General features: G+C 37.2%; 2 protein-coding genes across 5 annotated transcripts in view; both read right to left on the minus strand.

Annotated features, from left to right (window-relative positions):
* mtmr2 (myotubularin related protein 2) overlaps positions 1-9,638 on the minus strand; it is a 22,976-nt gene extending 13,338 nt beyond the window's left edge. For 3 of the 4 annotated variants that reach the window (XR_009806452.1, XM_061897706.1, XM_061897705.1), the window contains exons 1-12: positions 9,352-9,637; positions 4,041-4,137; positions 3,938-3,961; positions 3,791-3,854; positions 3,624-3,718; positions 3,422-3,526; positions 3,082-3,186; positions 2,913-2,996; positions 786-935; positions 516-704; positions 256-441; positions 1-187 (exon numbers count right to left, since the gene is read on the minus strand). The exon at positions 1-187 is cut by the window's left edge and continues 20 nt beyond it. Coding sequence is in view for 3 of the 4 variants with exons in the window: in XM_061897706.1 (XP_061753690.1) it covers positions 1-187; positions 256-441; positions 516-704; positions 786-935; positions 2,913-2,996; positions 3,082-3,186; positions 3,422-3,526; positions 3,624-3,718; positions 3,791-3,854; positions 3,938-3,961; positions 4,041-4,137; positions 9,352-9,431 (1,366 nt within the window). In the remaining variant the exon portion in view is untranslated. Of the gene's footprint in view, positions 188-255; positions 442-515; positions 705-785; positions 936-2,912; positions 2,997-3,081; positions 3,187-3,421; positions 3,527-3,623; positions 3,719-3,790; positions 3,855-3,937; positions 3,962-4,040; positions 4,138-9,351 lie in introns of all 4 variants that reach the window. The other variant, XM_061897707.1, reaches the window with a different exon arrangement.
* Positions 9,639-11,528: 1,890 nt separating this feature from the next.
* On the minus strand, positions 11,529-15,706 carry cwc15 (CWC15 spliceosome associated protein homolog). Its single transcript, XM_061897710.1, has 7 exons — positions 15,589-15,706; positions 12,840-12,981; positions 12,428-12,540; positions 12,232-12,332; positions 12,042-12,152; positions 11,819-11,964; positions 11,529-11,752 (listed from the first exon to the last, which is right to left on the minus strand). Exons 2-7 carry the CDS (start codon positions 12,968-12,970, stop codon positions 11,623-11,625), a joined length of 732 nt encoding a protein of 243 aa, XP_061753694.1. The 5' UTR covers positions 12,971-12,981; positions 15,589-15,706; the 3' UTR covers positions 11,529-11,622.
* Between the last annotated feature and the right edge of the window lie 794 nt (positions 15,707-16,500).

The following is a 16,500-nucleotide window of genomic DNA, read 5'->3' on the forward strand; positions in this document are numbered from 1 at the left end:
AGCTCAGCCATTCCTTCTCAAGCAACACCTGGAATCCGCGAATAGTGCGATAGTAACCGTCCAGCATGAGCATGGCCAATGAGGTCAACTGTGCCGTTCGGTCCCAGCCGTCACTGCAGTGCACCACCACAGACGTTTTGCCGGATTCTACCTTGTCTGCAATACGCAGCGCTCCTGCGAGAATCAACTACAAACCCAAAACAGTGTCAACGCTAAAGGATTATATGTAGCAGGTTTCATTATTACTCTACTCACCTTGATGTGCTCAAGCCAGTGGGTGGACTCAAGATTGGAAAGCCAGTGAGAATCCTCAATGTTGGGGTAAACAATATCCTTCAGCTTGCGGAGTGACTCTCTCATTACATGAATGTTGTGAATATCCAAAAACACCAACTCAGCATTTTGATAAGCGTCCTCGCTTTCATACCCGCCACCTTTCATCTAAGTAGCGAAAACATTTATTTTGTATGAGCATGGACCGTTGGCTCCAACCTTCACGTTTACAATAGAGTAACCTTGTTAGCAGCAGCATTGACACTGGGCCTAGCATCAAAAATGAAGAGTTTATGTGACTGGGCGTTGGCATCCATAATGGTTTGCAGGTATTTTTCATCCTCTTTGCTACGCTTGCCGTTTACTCCAACCATGGGCTGACTGCAGCGTGTAATGGTTGCCTGACTCTCTGGATGAATCCATGACAGCACCTACACACAAAGCATAAGTATATATAGGTGCAATATGACCCCCCAAAATGACCAAACCAAGAATGATAATAATTTACATACAGGCATCCTCCCCTTTGCCCGGAAGGCCGCTACCCGCTTCAGCTCCTCATCAGGAATGTTGACGGGGACTACCAGAGTTGATGGATAGGTGTCGCACAGCTCGTAATGATCGTTTACTTTTGTAACCCTCCAACTTTCGTTGGGAATTCCCTATCAGAGACACAAGTATACAATGTTTTTAATTGTAAGTGGATTATACTTGTATAGCGCTTTTCTACCTTCAAGGTTCTCAAAGCACTTTGATATTATTTCTACATTCACCCATTCATACACTGATGGTGGGAGCTGCCATGCAAGGCCCTAACCATGACCCATCAGGATCAAGGGTGAAGTGTCTTGCTCAAAGACACAAAAGACATGCCGAGGTTGGCAGAAGCTGAGATAGAATTTGGAACTCTCAAGTTGCTGGCACGGCCACTCTACCCCCCGAGCCACACCGTCCCAGTGTTGCACTTACCAACATTTACTTCGTTTTTGTTTTTTTGATCTAATTTGTTTCATTTACCTATGTTGAGCAAATGCCCATATTTTACATTAAAACATTTTGCAACCCCATAAAAATGTGAATATACAAAAATAATCATTACGTACCTTCTGCCATTTAATTTCTTGCTGCAGACCTGATCACAGTGTTTGGGTATCACTGCTCTAATTGACCTTTTAACTAAACAGTGTGAACCACATGAATTTGAATTTCCAATGCCAAAATATGTAACGGGAAGTTAAAAAGCTGATCCATGCTGTACCGCTGATTGCTCTACTTCTGAGGTACCAAATGCTGTTTTTTGGTACCTAAAAGACAGTGCTACAGTTGGCACATGAGCGTGGACATACTAAAGTCTGCTGATAGATTAACAGATAATTTGACAATTGTCTACCTCTTAACGAACTTGTTCTACTACCGTTATCAGTTATAAAAGTATTCGAAAAGAACATGATTTATTAAAGCCTTTTGACATATCAGGGCCATTTAATGATGGCTTCACATGCAATTATTACATATGGCACCTTTAATGTTGGCATTTGTGAGAGTTGCACCCTGTGACGCTGCAGCCCTGACAACCGCTAATGTAGCGTGACGGACACCTACTGGTGATTTTAGGTTACTACATATTCAAAATGACACTGGCAAATATATAAACACTGTACCCTGTATTTGAACCATGAATAATAACTCTCTATTTCCATAACAAGTACAACACATATAGTAGCAATGTTTAAAGTCGCTCTTAACAGGAGTCGGGTTAAAGAAATAGGCTGTTTTTTGAGCTTTAACTGGCTTAATGTGCCACAACTTTATTATTAGGCATATATAAGGCTTTTATTTTTTTGCCGGTTCAGACAGATTGGTTTTCTAGCGAAAATCTTTTAAAATTTTGGGTTTCCGATCCCTGTTTGGTGTCTCTCAACTTTTACTTTCTAAGAAGCAGTGTCCTACACCGTGACTTTGTTAAATATCAGTTTGGAAAATGCTGTTTCCACAAAAAATAACTCACATTTTAACTTTTGAGAACCTAAATGCCTCACAAATTAACATTTAGCTTCACTGGCTTCTCCTTTTCTGGGTGATGGTAGCTAATCAAGTAGCTTCGGTGAGAAGCACATGCTTCCCCTCGGCACGGTGCGCCTTGGCCAAGTCTGTTTTGGCTTGGAACTTTCGAGACAAACATGACGCGCCACAGAGGTTATATTTTCGCCATGGTTTGTTTGTCTGTTTGTTAGCAACATGACTTAAAAGGTTATAGACAGATAAAAAAACAAAAAAAACAACTATTCTTCTTATTTACTACGAAGTGGAATGCACTTTACTTTCTGCTTCATCTTTCTCCTCCTTTTATGGTACTCCACGCGCCCATATTGTGGTCCAACACTACATAGAGGATTCTGGGAGATGGACTTTATTTTCAGATCCGCCAAAGCAAAAGTGCCAAAAAAAAAACCCTACACTCATCAAGTTTTTTGTTAGATATCGTCACGGAATTATTGTGAAGAAATCGCAATCCCGCGGTATCTACAATTCTGTCACATTCCTACTGCAAACTCATACAATCAGGCTGTGGTCTTCCAAACAAAATTGTGAATGGCAGTAAGATGAATCAACGGCCAAAAGTAATCAGGATTAAATACCTGTCTTTTGTATTCAGAGACTGCATCATACACCTTCCATCCATTCTCAGGAAACACTTGTCCATACTCGAAGGCAAATATTTTCTGTGGGTAGTGGGAGAAAAATGTATCAGCTGGTTGGTGGCGACAAGCAACAAGAGCCAGCATGGCAGATGTATGCCTCACTCACCAGCCCGTTGGAAACAGGAAATGCAAATTTCATCAACACCTCAAAAATGGACTTCCGAAGCGTGTCATCCATTTGTTTGTGAGCAAATCGCAAATTGCGCATATCCTGTGGAGACATAGTATCCGTTATGTTATATCAGACAGGAAACCTGTTTGTATACCACGTTTACAAAAGGCAATCGATACTTTGCACCATTTACTCATCATCCCTGGCTGTACTACCAAGTCCCCACCCAATATATTAAGTACACATGCACAATTTTATAAGATCCAACACTTTGTTGTAATGTCATTTATATCCCTTGACTAGCCAACAACTCGGACACCACGTTCCGACTCACCTTACACACTAGTCCATAGGATTCGTCACCGTGGCTTGACGCACTGCCAATCTTCTCAGTACGACTCACGACCCCAAGAGGCAAATCCAACACAAAAGAGGGATCCTGTAAATTGACTGCGCATTAATATAAAAAAACATATATTTGTCTAGAACTTTAGACAAAATCTCCTATGTGGTGGAACTGGAATACAACGTTTTACCCTGTCCATGCATTTGAAGAACAGTCTGTAGTTGGTAACTGTGACAATTCCACGCAGTGCTCCAGTAAAAGGACAAAAATAGGTGATGTCTTGAGCTGTAACATGAAATTAAAACCGTCTGAGACAAACCTGATAATTCCAAAACAAGTTTGCAACTAAACACATACCCATATCTTGCACAGTCTCATTTGGAAGTAGCAGTGGTTCCCCTTTATCAGAATCTCTAAGAACCTATATTATGAAACATGAAAATCAGTCATGACGAAGACATTTGTTTAGGTAACATACATAGTTTAGGGCCTGTATGAATATACCTTTGTATGAGTTTTGGGCTTTACCTTAAAAAAAGAAAAACAAGGTTGTTTGTTAGTCCTCAGTTCATTAATTTACTGGTTACTCGTTTTATATTATACTTACCCTGATCTCTGGGGAGAACTCTGCAGCCACAGAGTCAGAAGAAAGGGCAGAAGGGGGTTTAGATTGTGCCGAACGATCAGAGCGAGAAGTCGAAGAGCTGTTGAGGGATAATATAGAATAAATATATGAACAACCGGCAAATACTTCATGTAGATTTTTTCCATCCGTCCATTTATTTTCTATCGTTTTCTTACTAGAGTCACCACTAAGCTGGAGCATATTTCGGTAGACTTCAGGCACCATTTAAGCACAGGGAACAGAGAGCTTAAAAACAAACCAGCATTCACACTCACAATCACACCTATTGACAATTTGCGGTTCCAAATTAACCTAACATGAATGTATGTTTTTGGGATGTGTGAAAAAGCCGGAATACCCGGGAAAAAGACCTAAGAAAGCACAAGGATAACATGCACGTGTGACAGATGGCAACTTCTTAACCTTGCGGACCTGCCATCAATTATTGTGTGAGTTTAAAAGAGGTCGGTATGAATAAGCACTAAATGTATTTTACCATTCTTTGGTATGAAAAAAAACAACTTGGCGGGTCTGATTTGGCAAAAAAATACAGTGGTACCTCAATGATTGTACTACTTCTAGACTAGCTCTGACCAAACTAAGTCTAAGAGCAGATCTGACCAATCTAAGTCTTAAACTGGATCTGGCCAATTTAAGTGTATGAGCATGAACAGATGAAGCCTTTGAAATGGAAGCAAAACGTCTTCTAAGACAAACCAAACAGTCTAGTTACGATCGATATAATGCCCTGAGAATTTGTACGCGAAGTTGTTTTGTCGAAAATGATTGTGCTTAACAGAATTTTTTCGTACACTGTCTCGGTTATCACTCAGTCAAAACATTGCCATAGTCAGTTTTCCCACACATTATTCTGTTAAATGAGTATGGGATACAAATTGTCTTTTTTGCAATTAAACAACAATTGATTAGTAAAAAAAAAATAATGCATTTGAAACAACAAAAAACATTTCTAAATAAATAATGGATTTAGAATTTAAGAAAAGGATTTGCAAAAAAAACTAATCTTTCAACAAAAATTCTTGTTTTGTTAACAAATTTATTTTTTTCTCTTTGACAAAAATTTTTGTTCACATTTTATTTTATGTTTTGGTAGCAAATCCTTTATTGGTTATGAAACAACTTCAACCTTGTGGGCAGGGCCTTCTCCAATCAATATTATTGCTTGGACATATTATTGGTCAGTCTGGAATGATGGCCGGACGACTTGATTGATTGATTGATTGATACTTTTATTAGTAGATTGCACAGTACAGTACGTATTCCGTACAATTGACCACTAAATGGTAACACCCGAATAAGTTTTTCAACTTGTTTAAGTCGGGGTCCACGTTAATCAATTCATGGTAGACTGACGATTACATTTACCCTCACAAGATTTGGAGGGTATTTTTGCCTCCAATGGCTAGTATTACGAATGAAATTGAAGTTTACAGTATGTATTTGTTATATAAAGTCAATCACTGAAGATGTGTGATAATCTGTACTACAAAGATGTATAATAACCTAATTAGTCCAGTCAGGATTTTCTTGCCTTGTCATGATTGCATTTGCGTAAAAGGGGTGGCAGGGTTAGCAGCAGATGACCAACACAACAGTTTAACTCACTCAGAAATACACATTTATAGTTGCTAAATGCAGGAGTGAAGGCTATTGATCTGTCTGTCCCAAGATGTGGTCATGCAGCAACTCACTGTTTTTATGGGTCTTCACATTATTTTATTTGTATTACTATATCTGAGTTTGTGTATTTTATTTTGCTGTTTATGTCTGATGTTGGTGCTATATTACTTTCCTGTTTTTTATGGACCTTGTTGTATACCATAAAACTGCTGGGGACTACAAATGGATATTAACCTTTCGCTACAATCTGGCACATCTACATTTTATATATTCATTGATGTGCATTTTACCATGTAACAAATAAAGCACCACTAACAGTAATCTGGGAAGCTGCAGTGATAATAAAGTAGCAAGTAATAGGTTTCGCCCAAACCTGGCAGATACTTATTTGAGCCGATCTCCCAAGACAGCCAATTAATGGTGATTTCACTGGGTGGTATTTGTTTAAACTTGTTTCCCGTTACCAGGTAGGGCCAATGCATAAGTGATGTATCAAACTAAAAGTTTGACCAACTTCTACTACTGCATATCCCGAATTAGTCTGCAAATTCATGCTGGATGAAGAGAAATCCTGCTTCATGACACATGCCCCTAATCTTCTGAGGGCAGAAATCATTAATAGATATGCCATCATGTGAGATTGGCCAATAGTAAGGCTTCCAACATATTGTTCAGGAGGATTGAAGCTGATTTGTAACAAAAAAAAAAAGGAGGTGCAACTAATACTTAAAGAAACACAAACAAAGCTGAAAAAAATACAAGTGAAACTTGTTTTTGATGAGAAAAAAATAATAATTTGTAAGCAAAACGAATATTTTGGTTGCATTAAATGTTTTTAATTCTGAATCCAACCCAAAAATGTTTTGTAACCAAAGATGCAACCAAAACTTAAGTAAATGCGACCAAAACGTATAATTTCATGAGAATTTTTTCTATTTTGCTAAAAAACAAAACCACATTTTTTATTACATTTGTTTGCAAATCATTTTTTATCTCTAATCTCAAATTTTTGTTTGCAATTTTTTGTTTTAAATTTCCACTCCATTACTATTGTTTGATTGCACAAAAATACACATTTCTCTCCATAAATGTGTGCCCGAACAAATAATCCAGCGCCTTGGTTACTCAGTCTTTGGCTAGGATCACACTGCAGGGTAAGAGTTCCGTTTCTGTTTTTGTTTTGGTCCTAGACGATCTTTTTACGTAGTCTTTGACATTACAAAAAAAAAGCGATGTCTAATGTTACGTAACTGATTTGTTTGCATTGAAATATTGTGGAATTTATTTTTTTTACATCAAATTATGCTGACACATTAATTAAATAAAAATGTGTGCGCTAACATGGTGTTAAAAAATGTAGTCTGTTAAAATTCAGCTTACAAATGTAAGCACAATACCAATGTGAGCAATTTGCAAAATGCGGACATTTTGCAAATTTGTATAATGCACAATCTTTTTGCAAATTGCTTCCAGCTATATATTTGAATAATGTGTGGTGCACATTTTGCAAATCAATGGGCGCAAATACATGTTTTTGGTGTCAAAATAATTTATTAAATACTTAATGTAAATCTATTCATTTGTAGTCGGGACAATATAACTGAGTATTGACCTCAAATCAGTCCAACCCCAACCTCCCCCCCAACCTCAACCATGAACACTAACCACTAAACAGTGTACATCCACGACTAAACTACTGACTAAACTACTACCACAACATGGTTTACTATTTATAAAATATAATAATGTAGGGTTACTGACTAAACCATGGGTGTCAAACTCTGGCCCCCGGGCCAAAATTGGCCCGCTGTGTAATTTCAGTTTGCCCTTGAGGGAATCTCAAATTAACATTAGAGCTGGCCCGCCGCTGTAACACCGCATTCACGGATTTCCCGGGAGACTCTCGAATTTCAGTGCCCCTCCCGAAAATCTCTCGGTGCAACCATTCTCCCGAATTCCACCCGGACAACAATATTGGGGGTGTGCCTTAAAGGCACTGTCTTTAGCGTCCTCTACAACCTGTTGTCAAGTCTGTTTTCCCTCCTCACAAACAGCGTGCCGACCCAGTCACGTAATATATATGTGGCTTCTACACACATGTATGTAAATGCAAGGCATACTCGATCAACAGCATAAAGGTCACACTAAGGGTGGCCATATAAACAACTTTAACACTGTTACAAATATGCGCCACACTGTGAACCCACACCAAACAAAAATAACAAACACATTTTGGGAGAACATCCGCACCGTAACACAACATAAACACAACAGAACAAATAACCAGAACCCCTTGCAGCAACAACTCTTCTGGACCGCTACAATATACACCCCCCCAAACCCCACTACCAACAAACCCCGCCCGCCCACCTGAGCCCCGACATTAACTGAGCAGTAAAAAGGTCTGAATGGTTGATTTATTCATTGTTATTTTATTTTCAAATGTATTAGCCTGTGGAAAAAGTTAATGTTGATATTTACCTCAGAAGGCTGCAAATACAAAAGAGGCATTAATTTTTTATTTAAATTTTATTTGAAATGCCATTGATATTTTTTAATTATTATTGTTATTATTATTTGAAACTCAATTTTGCATGTCACTATAAAGTTATATAAGCCTTGCTTGTTCAATATTCAATGAAAAACTTGTTTGGGTCCCTGTTAAAAGGTTAATTTGTTCAACCTCGGCCCGCGGCTTTGTTCAGTTTTAAATTTTGGCCCACTCTGTATTTGAGTTTGACACCCCTGGACTAAACCATCCACAAAATCTGGTCTTAAATCTTGTTTTGCGATATGCAAATTGCTTGCGCACAATGGAAATGACGTATAATTTGCAAAGTGCGCGAGATAGGTGAAATGCTTACAACATTAACATACAGTGTTTTAAAATTCAGTGTAAAAACATTCAATGAAAAAAAAATATTGCAGAAATTATTTGTTGCTTCAAAACTTATAACTCCATCCAGGTAATATAAGATTGAAACTACTATTTTAACAAACGGAATTTTTAAACACATTTTGCTCATTTTAGTAAATGAAATTGTCAGCATAATTTGATCTAATACAATTCGGTTCACAAAATTCAAACAAAAAAATTCAGTTAGTGTAAAAACAAAAGCTTCTGTAGTCCGGGACACAAACTAACCTCATCCATGCAATTTTCACAAGACTTTTGGGTGTGTTTTAATATAACATTTATTGTAAACACAAATGGAAAAGTCATTCAAAGAAATGCATTATAGGGGGTATGTTTTTTGTTTGTGTGGATGTGTGTTAGAAGGTAGGACAGACTGCTGTATACACAAGGCTTCACCCAAACATGAATGGTGCTTACAGTTATATATTTGCTTTGCTTTACAAAAAATGTCAACAATTCAAAACAGTTAGAGCTATGGTAAGAAAACAAAGCACAGATAGCATATACACCAGTGGCTATTTTGGACTATTTTCACTTTAAATTGTCCCAGCTTCCCGATTTTTGCAATAGGAAGCTTTCAAATACAGAGGTAACTTCTAGCACTTGCAGTTTAATTACTTCTGATGACCTTTAGAGTTAATTTGTGACAAGAGGTGCAGCCTAAAGTTTCATAAAATTAATACATAAATAACAACGTCTTAGTTTCAAAACTTTTAGCTAGCTTAAAAAAGCTACCTGGACAATGATTCGACACTCGGTGGTCGAGAAGAGGATTGCTTGGAGCCCAAACTGTCGATGCTGCCAGACTTCTCCATGTTGTTCGGCTCAAACTTCTCCTTTGTCGATATTAGATAAGTCTGTAATGGAGACCTGTGTATGCTCTGGAAAATATGTCTAATCCTCCGCTAAGAGTATTGCAAATCCCCTACCACAAAAGGAAGCTGCCATCTTTTCCCAGCAGCCACCGTCCGTCCTAACAGTTTGTTTACAGGGAAGTTGAACAACGCTCTCTGTCGGTGGAGAAGGGACATGGACGTCAGGAAAGACTATATGTTAAAGCACTGGTTCTCAAATGGGGGTATGCGTACCCCTGGGAGTACTTGAAGGTATGCCAAGAGGTACGTGAGATTTAAAAAAAATATATTCTAAAAATAGCAACAATTCAAAAATCATTCATAAATATATTTATCGAAAAATACTTTATCAAAATATGAATGTAAGTTCACAAACTGTGAAAAAAAATACAACAATGCAAAATTCAGTGTTGACAGCTAGATTTTTTGTGGACATGGTCCATAAATATTGATGTTAAAGATTTCTGTTTTGTGAAGAAATGTTTGGAATGAAGTTCATGAATCCAGATGGATCTCTATTACAATCCCCAAAGAGGGCACTTTAAGTTGATGATTACGTCTTTGTGTAGAAATCTTTATTTATAAATGAATCACTTGTTTATTTTTCAACAAGTTTTTAGTTATTTTCATATATTTTTTTCCAAATAGTTCAAGAAAGACCACTACAAATGAGCAATATTTTGCACTGTTATACAATTTAATGAATCAGAAACTGATGACATAGAGCTGTATTTTACTTCTTTATCTCTTTTTTTCAACCAAAAATGCTTTGCTCTGATTAGGGGGTACTTGAATTAAAAAAATGTTCACAGGGGGTACATCACTGAAAAAAGGTTGAGAAACACTCTGTTAAAGAATAAACCTTTTTTTAAATCACGATATCCCTTCTTTTTCTTCTTGAATTTTACATCTCCCTAATATGCTTGAATGCAACAATAATAATTATCATGACCTCCATGAGGGTGAACTCTCCACATTACAAACCGGTGCTATTTGAGTCACTTAATGTCAGCATAATCGCACGATACAATTAACTTACAAATATTTTTCTTTCTAAAAACATATTTAATACCATTTTAATGATTAATTTACACTGGAAAGTAGCATTTGTTGTCTGCGATTGCATGCTTCTTAAAATTTGACATTACTATAAAATAGTGGGGGGCCGTGCGTTTCCCACCTAGGCCTTCAATGACGTCCGACTTCAATGATTACCTCTCAAAATACCATAATGGATGTCACCACAAGACCATTGCTGGAGAAATATTATACGGTAACACATTTATACAAAACGGGTTATTTTCTGGCGCATTTCAAAAAATATATTAAAACGCTTCAGCAAGTAAAACATTGAATTGATTTACGTGGACCCCAACTTAAACAAGTTGAAAAACTTATTCGGGTGTTACCATTTAGTGGTCAATTGTACGGAATATGTACTGACTAATAACAGTTTCAATCAACCAATCAGAACCGTAAAAGTATCTTTTTGGCTTACGCAACTTCCGGTCAATAAAGTTTAATTCAAAGTACACACTTTCTCAAATATATGTTAACTGCCCTGACCACATGATGGCGACAAATACACATGTAACAATGTTCATTAAATGACAAGCATTCATCCATTCTTTTACTACCGCTTGTCCCTTGACACACATTAACAACAAGCGTTTACAACTTTTACTTGTACCAGACCATCTACTGTAATACAATTTAATAAATCAGAAACTGGTGACATAGTGCTGTATTTTACTTCTTTATCTTTTTTTTCAACCAAAAGTGCTTTGCTCTGATTAGGGGGTACTTAAATTAAAAAAATGTTCACAGGGGGTACATCACTGAAAAAAGTTTGAGAACCACTGAATTAAAAAGTATTTTGAGATTTGAATGGCACAGTTTCAGTTGTATTACTATACATTTTTAGAATAAACCCAAACAAACAAAAACAGGCCATACAAAAGTTGTTTCTTTGATGTATTTATATGTTTTATTCAAGGAATGTCACTTACATGTTTGTACAGCTTGTGTTAACAAATAAGGATGCATTTGAATACTGAATGTATTTTAATGACACATTTTTATTGGGACAGACGGCGACGGGTAAACTGGACTTTAAAGAAAATGAGAAATTAAAACAATACACAACAGTTTTTCATTTAACATACTTTTCCATAAACTTCTTGTGGAACTCTGAGCGAAGGGTGTCATTGATGAAGCGTTTCTCCTTCCTTGCTTTGTCCATGCCTTTAGCGCAGTTCTTGAAAACAACGTCATCATCCCACCTAAATAAATGACGAAGCCATAAGTTGGTGGAGAAAAACACTAAAATCATTGTGATTGTTTATTACCTCCTTTTGACTTTGAATGGAGTTGGAGTCTGAGCCAATTGTTGCTGCTGCTGCTGTTGCTGCTGCCCTGCTAAATTAATCAATGGATTACCACTCAGTATATTCTCCATGCGGATCCTCTCCTCCTCAGCCTTTTGCTCCCGCTCCTGAGATGAATAAAATAAATATATTTGCAAAAAATAAAATAGCAGTCGTAGTTTTTTTGTTCTAAAAATATATTTACGCGGCGTTCTTGCTCTTCAGCCCGCTCCTTTTTAATCTTCTCCAGCTCTGCCAGAAGAGCTGCAGTGTCATCATCATCACTATCTTCATCAGAGTTGTCATCTTCATCATCCTATTCATAAACAGACATTTTTCGTGAGGCGATTTCTTGAGAATGCACTGTCGGTCGGTCTTGCAGGACAAGTACGTACTTCGGTAAGAGGATCATCTGCATCAAGATTGGCTGCTGGGATCTGATCCAGTCGAGGTCTCTTAGAGGACGACGAGGAGGACGAAGATGATGTGGTGTGCTCTGGTTAATAGAGAATAAATGTAAATGTGGAGCCATTAACACTATTCCAACGAAAAACTCCTGTTATTTTGAACAGAGATCTTCTCAGAGACAACCTCTAGGTCCCCTCTCTCTGGTCTTCTCTCGTACAGCTACACGCTCCCTCTCTTCCAGCTCCCTGCGGAAGTCACGGGCACGCACCTCCTCAGGAGCATCCTGGGTAGGTTGCCTGAGACGGGGAAAAAAAATGTCAGAATATTTGCTGGAAATACCACATGTAAGTATGTATACATTATTGAATTGGATTGAATCCTTTATTGTCACAAGTCACATTGTCACCAACAATAACTGTGAAAATCAGTTTAGCAGCTCCACATAAAGGCAAAGCACACAAGTAAATACAACAATAGAAATATGAAATCAATACAAAAATACTAAGTCACAGTAAATAAAACCATAGCGCAAACGTGTGTGTTTATATCACATAAAAGTAAAAAAATCCAGCTTTTGGTCATTTCAACTACTGACCTGTACTTGATCTTTGTATGACCTGGAAGATCTCGACTTGAATACTGTTTGGACAGTGCACTCAAATCGCCTTCCCCCTTTCCCCTTCCTCCTCTGGCCGGTTCAAACGTCGGCCTTGCAGCTGTAGTCATCGTGGATGACTCTTAAATGCACATAAATAATAACACAGTATAATATCACAAGCAAATACACTAACAGGGTTGCACAATTGATGGAAATATCAATTTATATTCCTAAATTTCAAATATATCGAGCTGTCCTCAGCCAGTTGGCCTCCCAGAAGATAGGTATTGATCTTACATAGATTTAAAAGGCAATGCATCAATTTTATCGATGCTAGAACAAAGAAAACATTTGATATAAGAACGGCAGACTTGCTATGAAGGCCAACTGTTCTAGTGAAAAGTATATTACATTAAGTCTGTCTGCCCGTCTGTAGCGTCATCAAAACAAAAATGAGGGACACTTTAAGTGGTTGAGAAAGGTCATACCTAACGCCACAAGACAATATCATTAATTACAACACAAAAATATTTATCTACAGCGTGCTTGAAAAAGCCACGAAAAAAGAAAACCACAACATATTGATATAAAGCTACAGCCTAACTTCAAACCCACAAAGGATGCGACGGACAAAACGGAGACGACACTGGAGAAAGTTTGATTGAAAAAGTTATTTATGGCCCTGTTTACACTTCACACCAAATCTGATTTTTTTTGCCCTCGAGTGAAATAGATCAGGATTTTTTTGCCAGTCCAAACGCTCCAAAGTGTTTCAAATCAAATTTTTCAGCATCAGATTCACGCCACATCAGGAAGTAGTACTGAATCCGATTGGAATCTGATCTTTTCAAATGTGACTTCAGTCGAAATGTAATGTGGCCTCAATGTGATTTTTGCTTTGGGCGAGCTACGTCAAGATGCAGTCACCAACGGAAATGGATATTTTATCAGTTTTTATTTAAGCTGACCAAATTTTTGGTGCATTACTCATCAATTGTGCGCAAAAAATAGGCTATATGTAATATATGAATATATATCAAGAAGCGGTAGAAAATAGATGGATGGATTCCAAAGAAATAGCGATTGTTGAATGACCGGAAGTGACGCTGTGGCGCATTTGCTTACATGTGAGTTGAAAAATAAAGCTCACGTAGATCCACGCTGATGTCCATGTCTCCTCTATTTAACAGCCATTTGTTTTCATTTTGTCGAAGTGCCCATGCAGGTGATGCCGAGGCCACATTGGGGCTGTGCGTGTTTATAGAGGAGTCTGATAAAAATTACATTTTACTTTCAATGTTAACAGTCAGATGGAAAAAAATCTGATCCAAAATATTTTTATTTGGGCCACTTTTCCCTGCAGTGTAAACGTAGTTTTAGACTGATGAAGTGGTGACACTTAAATTGTTTCCAACTTCATTAATTACACCCTTGGCTACTTGGTTCGTGTGTCGCCGAAACTTGTCTGCTGTCACTTCCATTATGTCCTGATGCCTTAATGTTCCGTGTTTATTACAATAAGAGTAGTAGAAGGTAAAACCACTGCTCATAATCAGGAAAGATTTGGTTTCACTTAATTTCTCATGTAATTTACTGCTAAATTCAATCTAAAGAGATGTTGGTTGCACTTTATATTTGATGTTACTAGTGTATTATTCTTATGATGAAAAAAAACTAGCTAATGTTAAACTCTTGGTTACTGTACTTCTATTGAACATTTCTTAAATGCTGAAAATGAGAGCAAAACGTTTTTCTCTTGTTAATTCAATGTGAAATGTTGGTTGAACTTTATTCAAATAAGATGACAGTGCATTTACCATTAATTTTTTATTTGCTTGTTTCTATCCATAATTAATTTTAAATCTAATTATCTTACAAGAAACAACAGGAATATAGAAAACTTCACTTATAGTGTCTAGTGTTTATTTCAGTCATAATGTTAGATTTTTTGCGAAACAGTCAATTGGATTTCAACTCGCTATCGTTTCGAATCGTTGTAAAAAATAATATCGTTTATGAATCGTAATGTAATCAAAAATTCTGAATCGAATCGTTAAAACAAATCGTTACACCCCAATATATTCTATGTTAGCGACTTCTCTTTGTTTGTAATGTATATTTTCGGCTGTATCTACTCTCTATTTTATGCTGCTGCTGTTACATGTACTGTAATGTTGTACATGGTGATTGTTATATATTGTATATATCATATAAACACATATTATATCAGTATATATCATATACTGTATATACATATTGCTACTACAGTACACTGTTAGTGTACTTTATACCTGCATTATCCTTTGTAACTGAGCTACTGTGTGGAACAATTTCCCTTGTGGATCATCAAAGTTTATTTAAGTCTATAATAACAGAAAAAATGAACACGAAGCAGTCCACGGCATGTATATATATATATATATATATATATATATATATATATATATATATATATATATATATCAATTGACAAGAAGGTACATAACACATTCTTACACTAATACAATTTTCGATGAGCTAAATTGTTTGTAGCATGTTTGGTAAACGTGAAACATTTGCTAGCTTGTGCTGCTAACAAGCTAACAAGACACACTGGGTTGAATAATGCTGCCCCTGAATAAATAGTATATATGTTCCCATCTACATCCAAGCACAACAACTAATACAACTTAATAATATGAAACGGCTTCATAAAACTAACCCCAAAAAGCTGGAACCTTATAAACATAAAGGTGATAACACTTACGACGGTGCCTCTCTGGTCCTGTAGAAAAGATTAACTTCCGTAAATGTAAACGTCACTTCCTTTCCACGGAAAAGAAGGCGCATGGACTGCAACTTTAAGCAAATGATGTAGCTTTTCTTCAACTGTATTGTATGACTTACTGATGATTATTATATACAAATCAACAACGAGGATGTTTGTTCCGAGTTAACCTTAATAAATAAATACATTTATAATAAGTGTGTAGTGTGGCAGTCGAGAAGGTGGGAGGCACAAAGTCCCACAAGAGGAATCATGTTATATCTTATAAAACCAATAGCAGCCGTTTTTTGGAGTTTCTATTTGTGTTAGTTCATCATAGTAACAGAAGGTTGGTGAAACTCAGGGGTGTCCAAACTTTTTCCACCAAGGGTCGCATACTGAAAGTCAAAGTATGTCATGGGGGCCATCCATCCATCCATCCATTTCCTACCCCTTTTCCCGTTCGGGGTCGCTGGAGCCTATCTCAATTTGGGCGGAAGGCGGCGTACACCCTGGACAAGTCGACCTCATCGCAGGGCCAACACAGATAGACAGACAACATTCACACTCAAATTCACACACTAGGGCCAATTTAGTGTTGCCAATCAACCTATCCCCAGCATGGCCGGCTCTACGCAGGGGCAAGAGGGGGCAGAGCCCCCTTAAATAAATGTCTTGCCCCCTCAAATCAAAATTTGAGAGAGCAAATTTTAATAAACTCACAAAATTACTACATTATAAGTTGACAAAATTATCTGTACTAGCGGAAAAATCCGCCGAAAAAGGGACACAAACGATATAGTAGTGTCAGCTTCCCCCTCAACTTTACCTCCGCTAAAAATGTCCTTCTTTGGTATTTTGTAAAATACAGTCTAACAATTTAAGTTGCATTTGTCTATTTGACACATCTTT

Source organism: Nerophis ophidion, linkage group LG04 (assembly GCF_033978795.1).
Source record: "Nerophis ophidion isolate RoL-2023_Sa linkage group LG04, RoL_Noph_v1.0, whole genome shotgun sequence".
Classification (NCBI taxonomy): domain Eukaryota; kingdom Metazoa; phylum Chordata; class Actinopteri; order Syngnathiformes; family Syngnathidae; genus Nerophis; species Nerophis ophidion.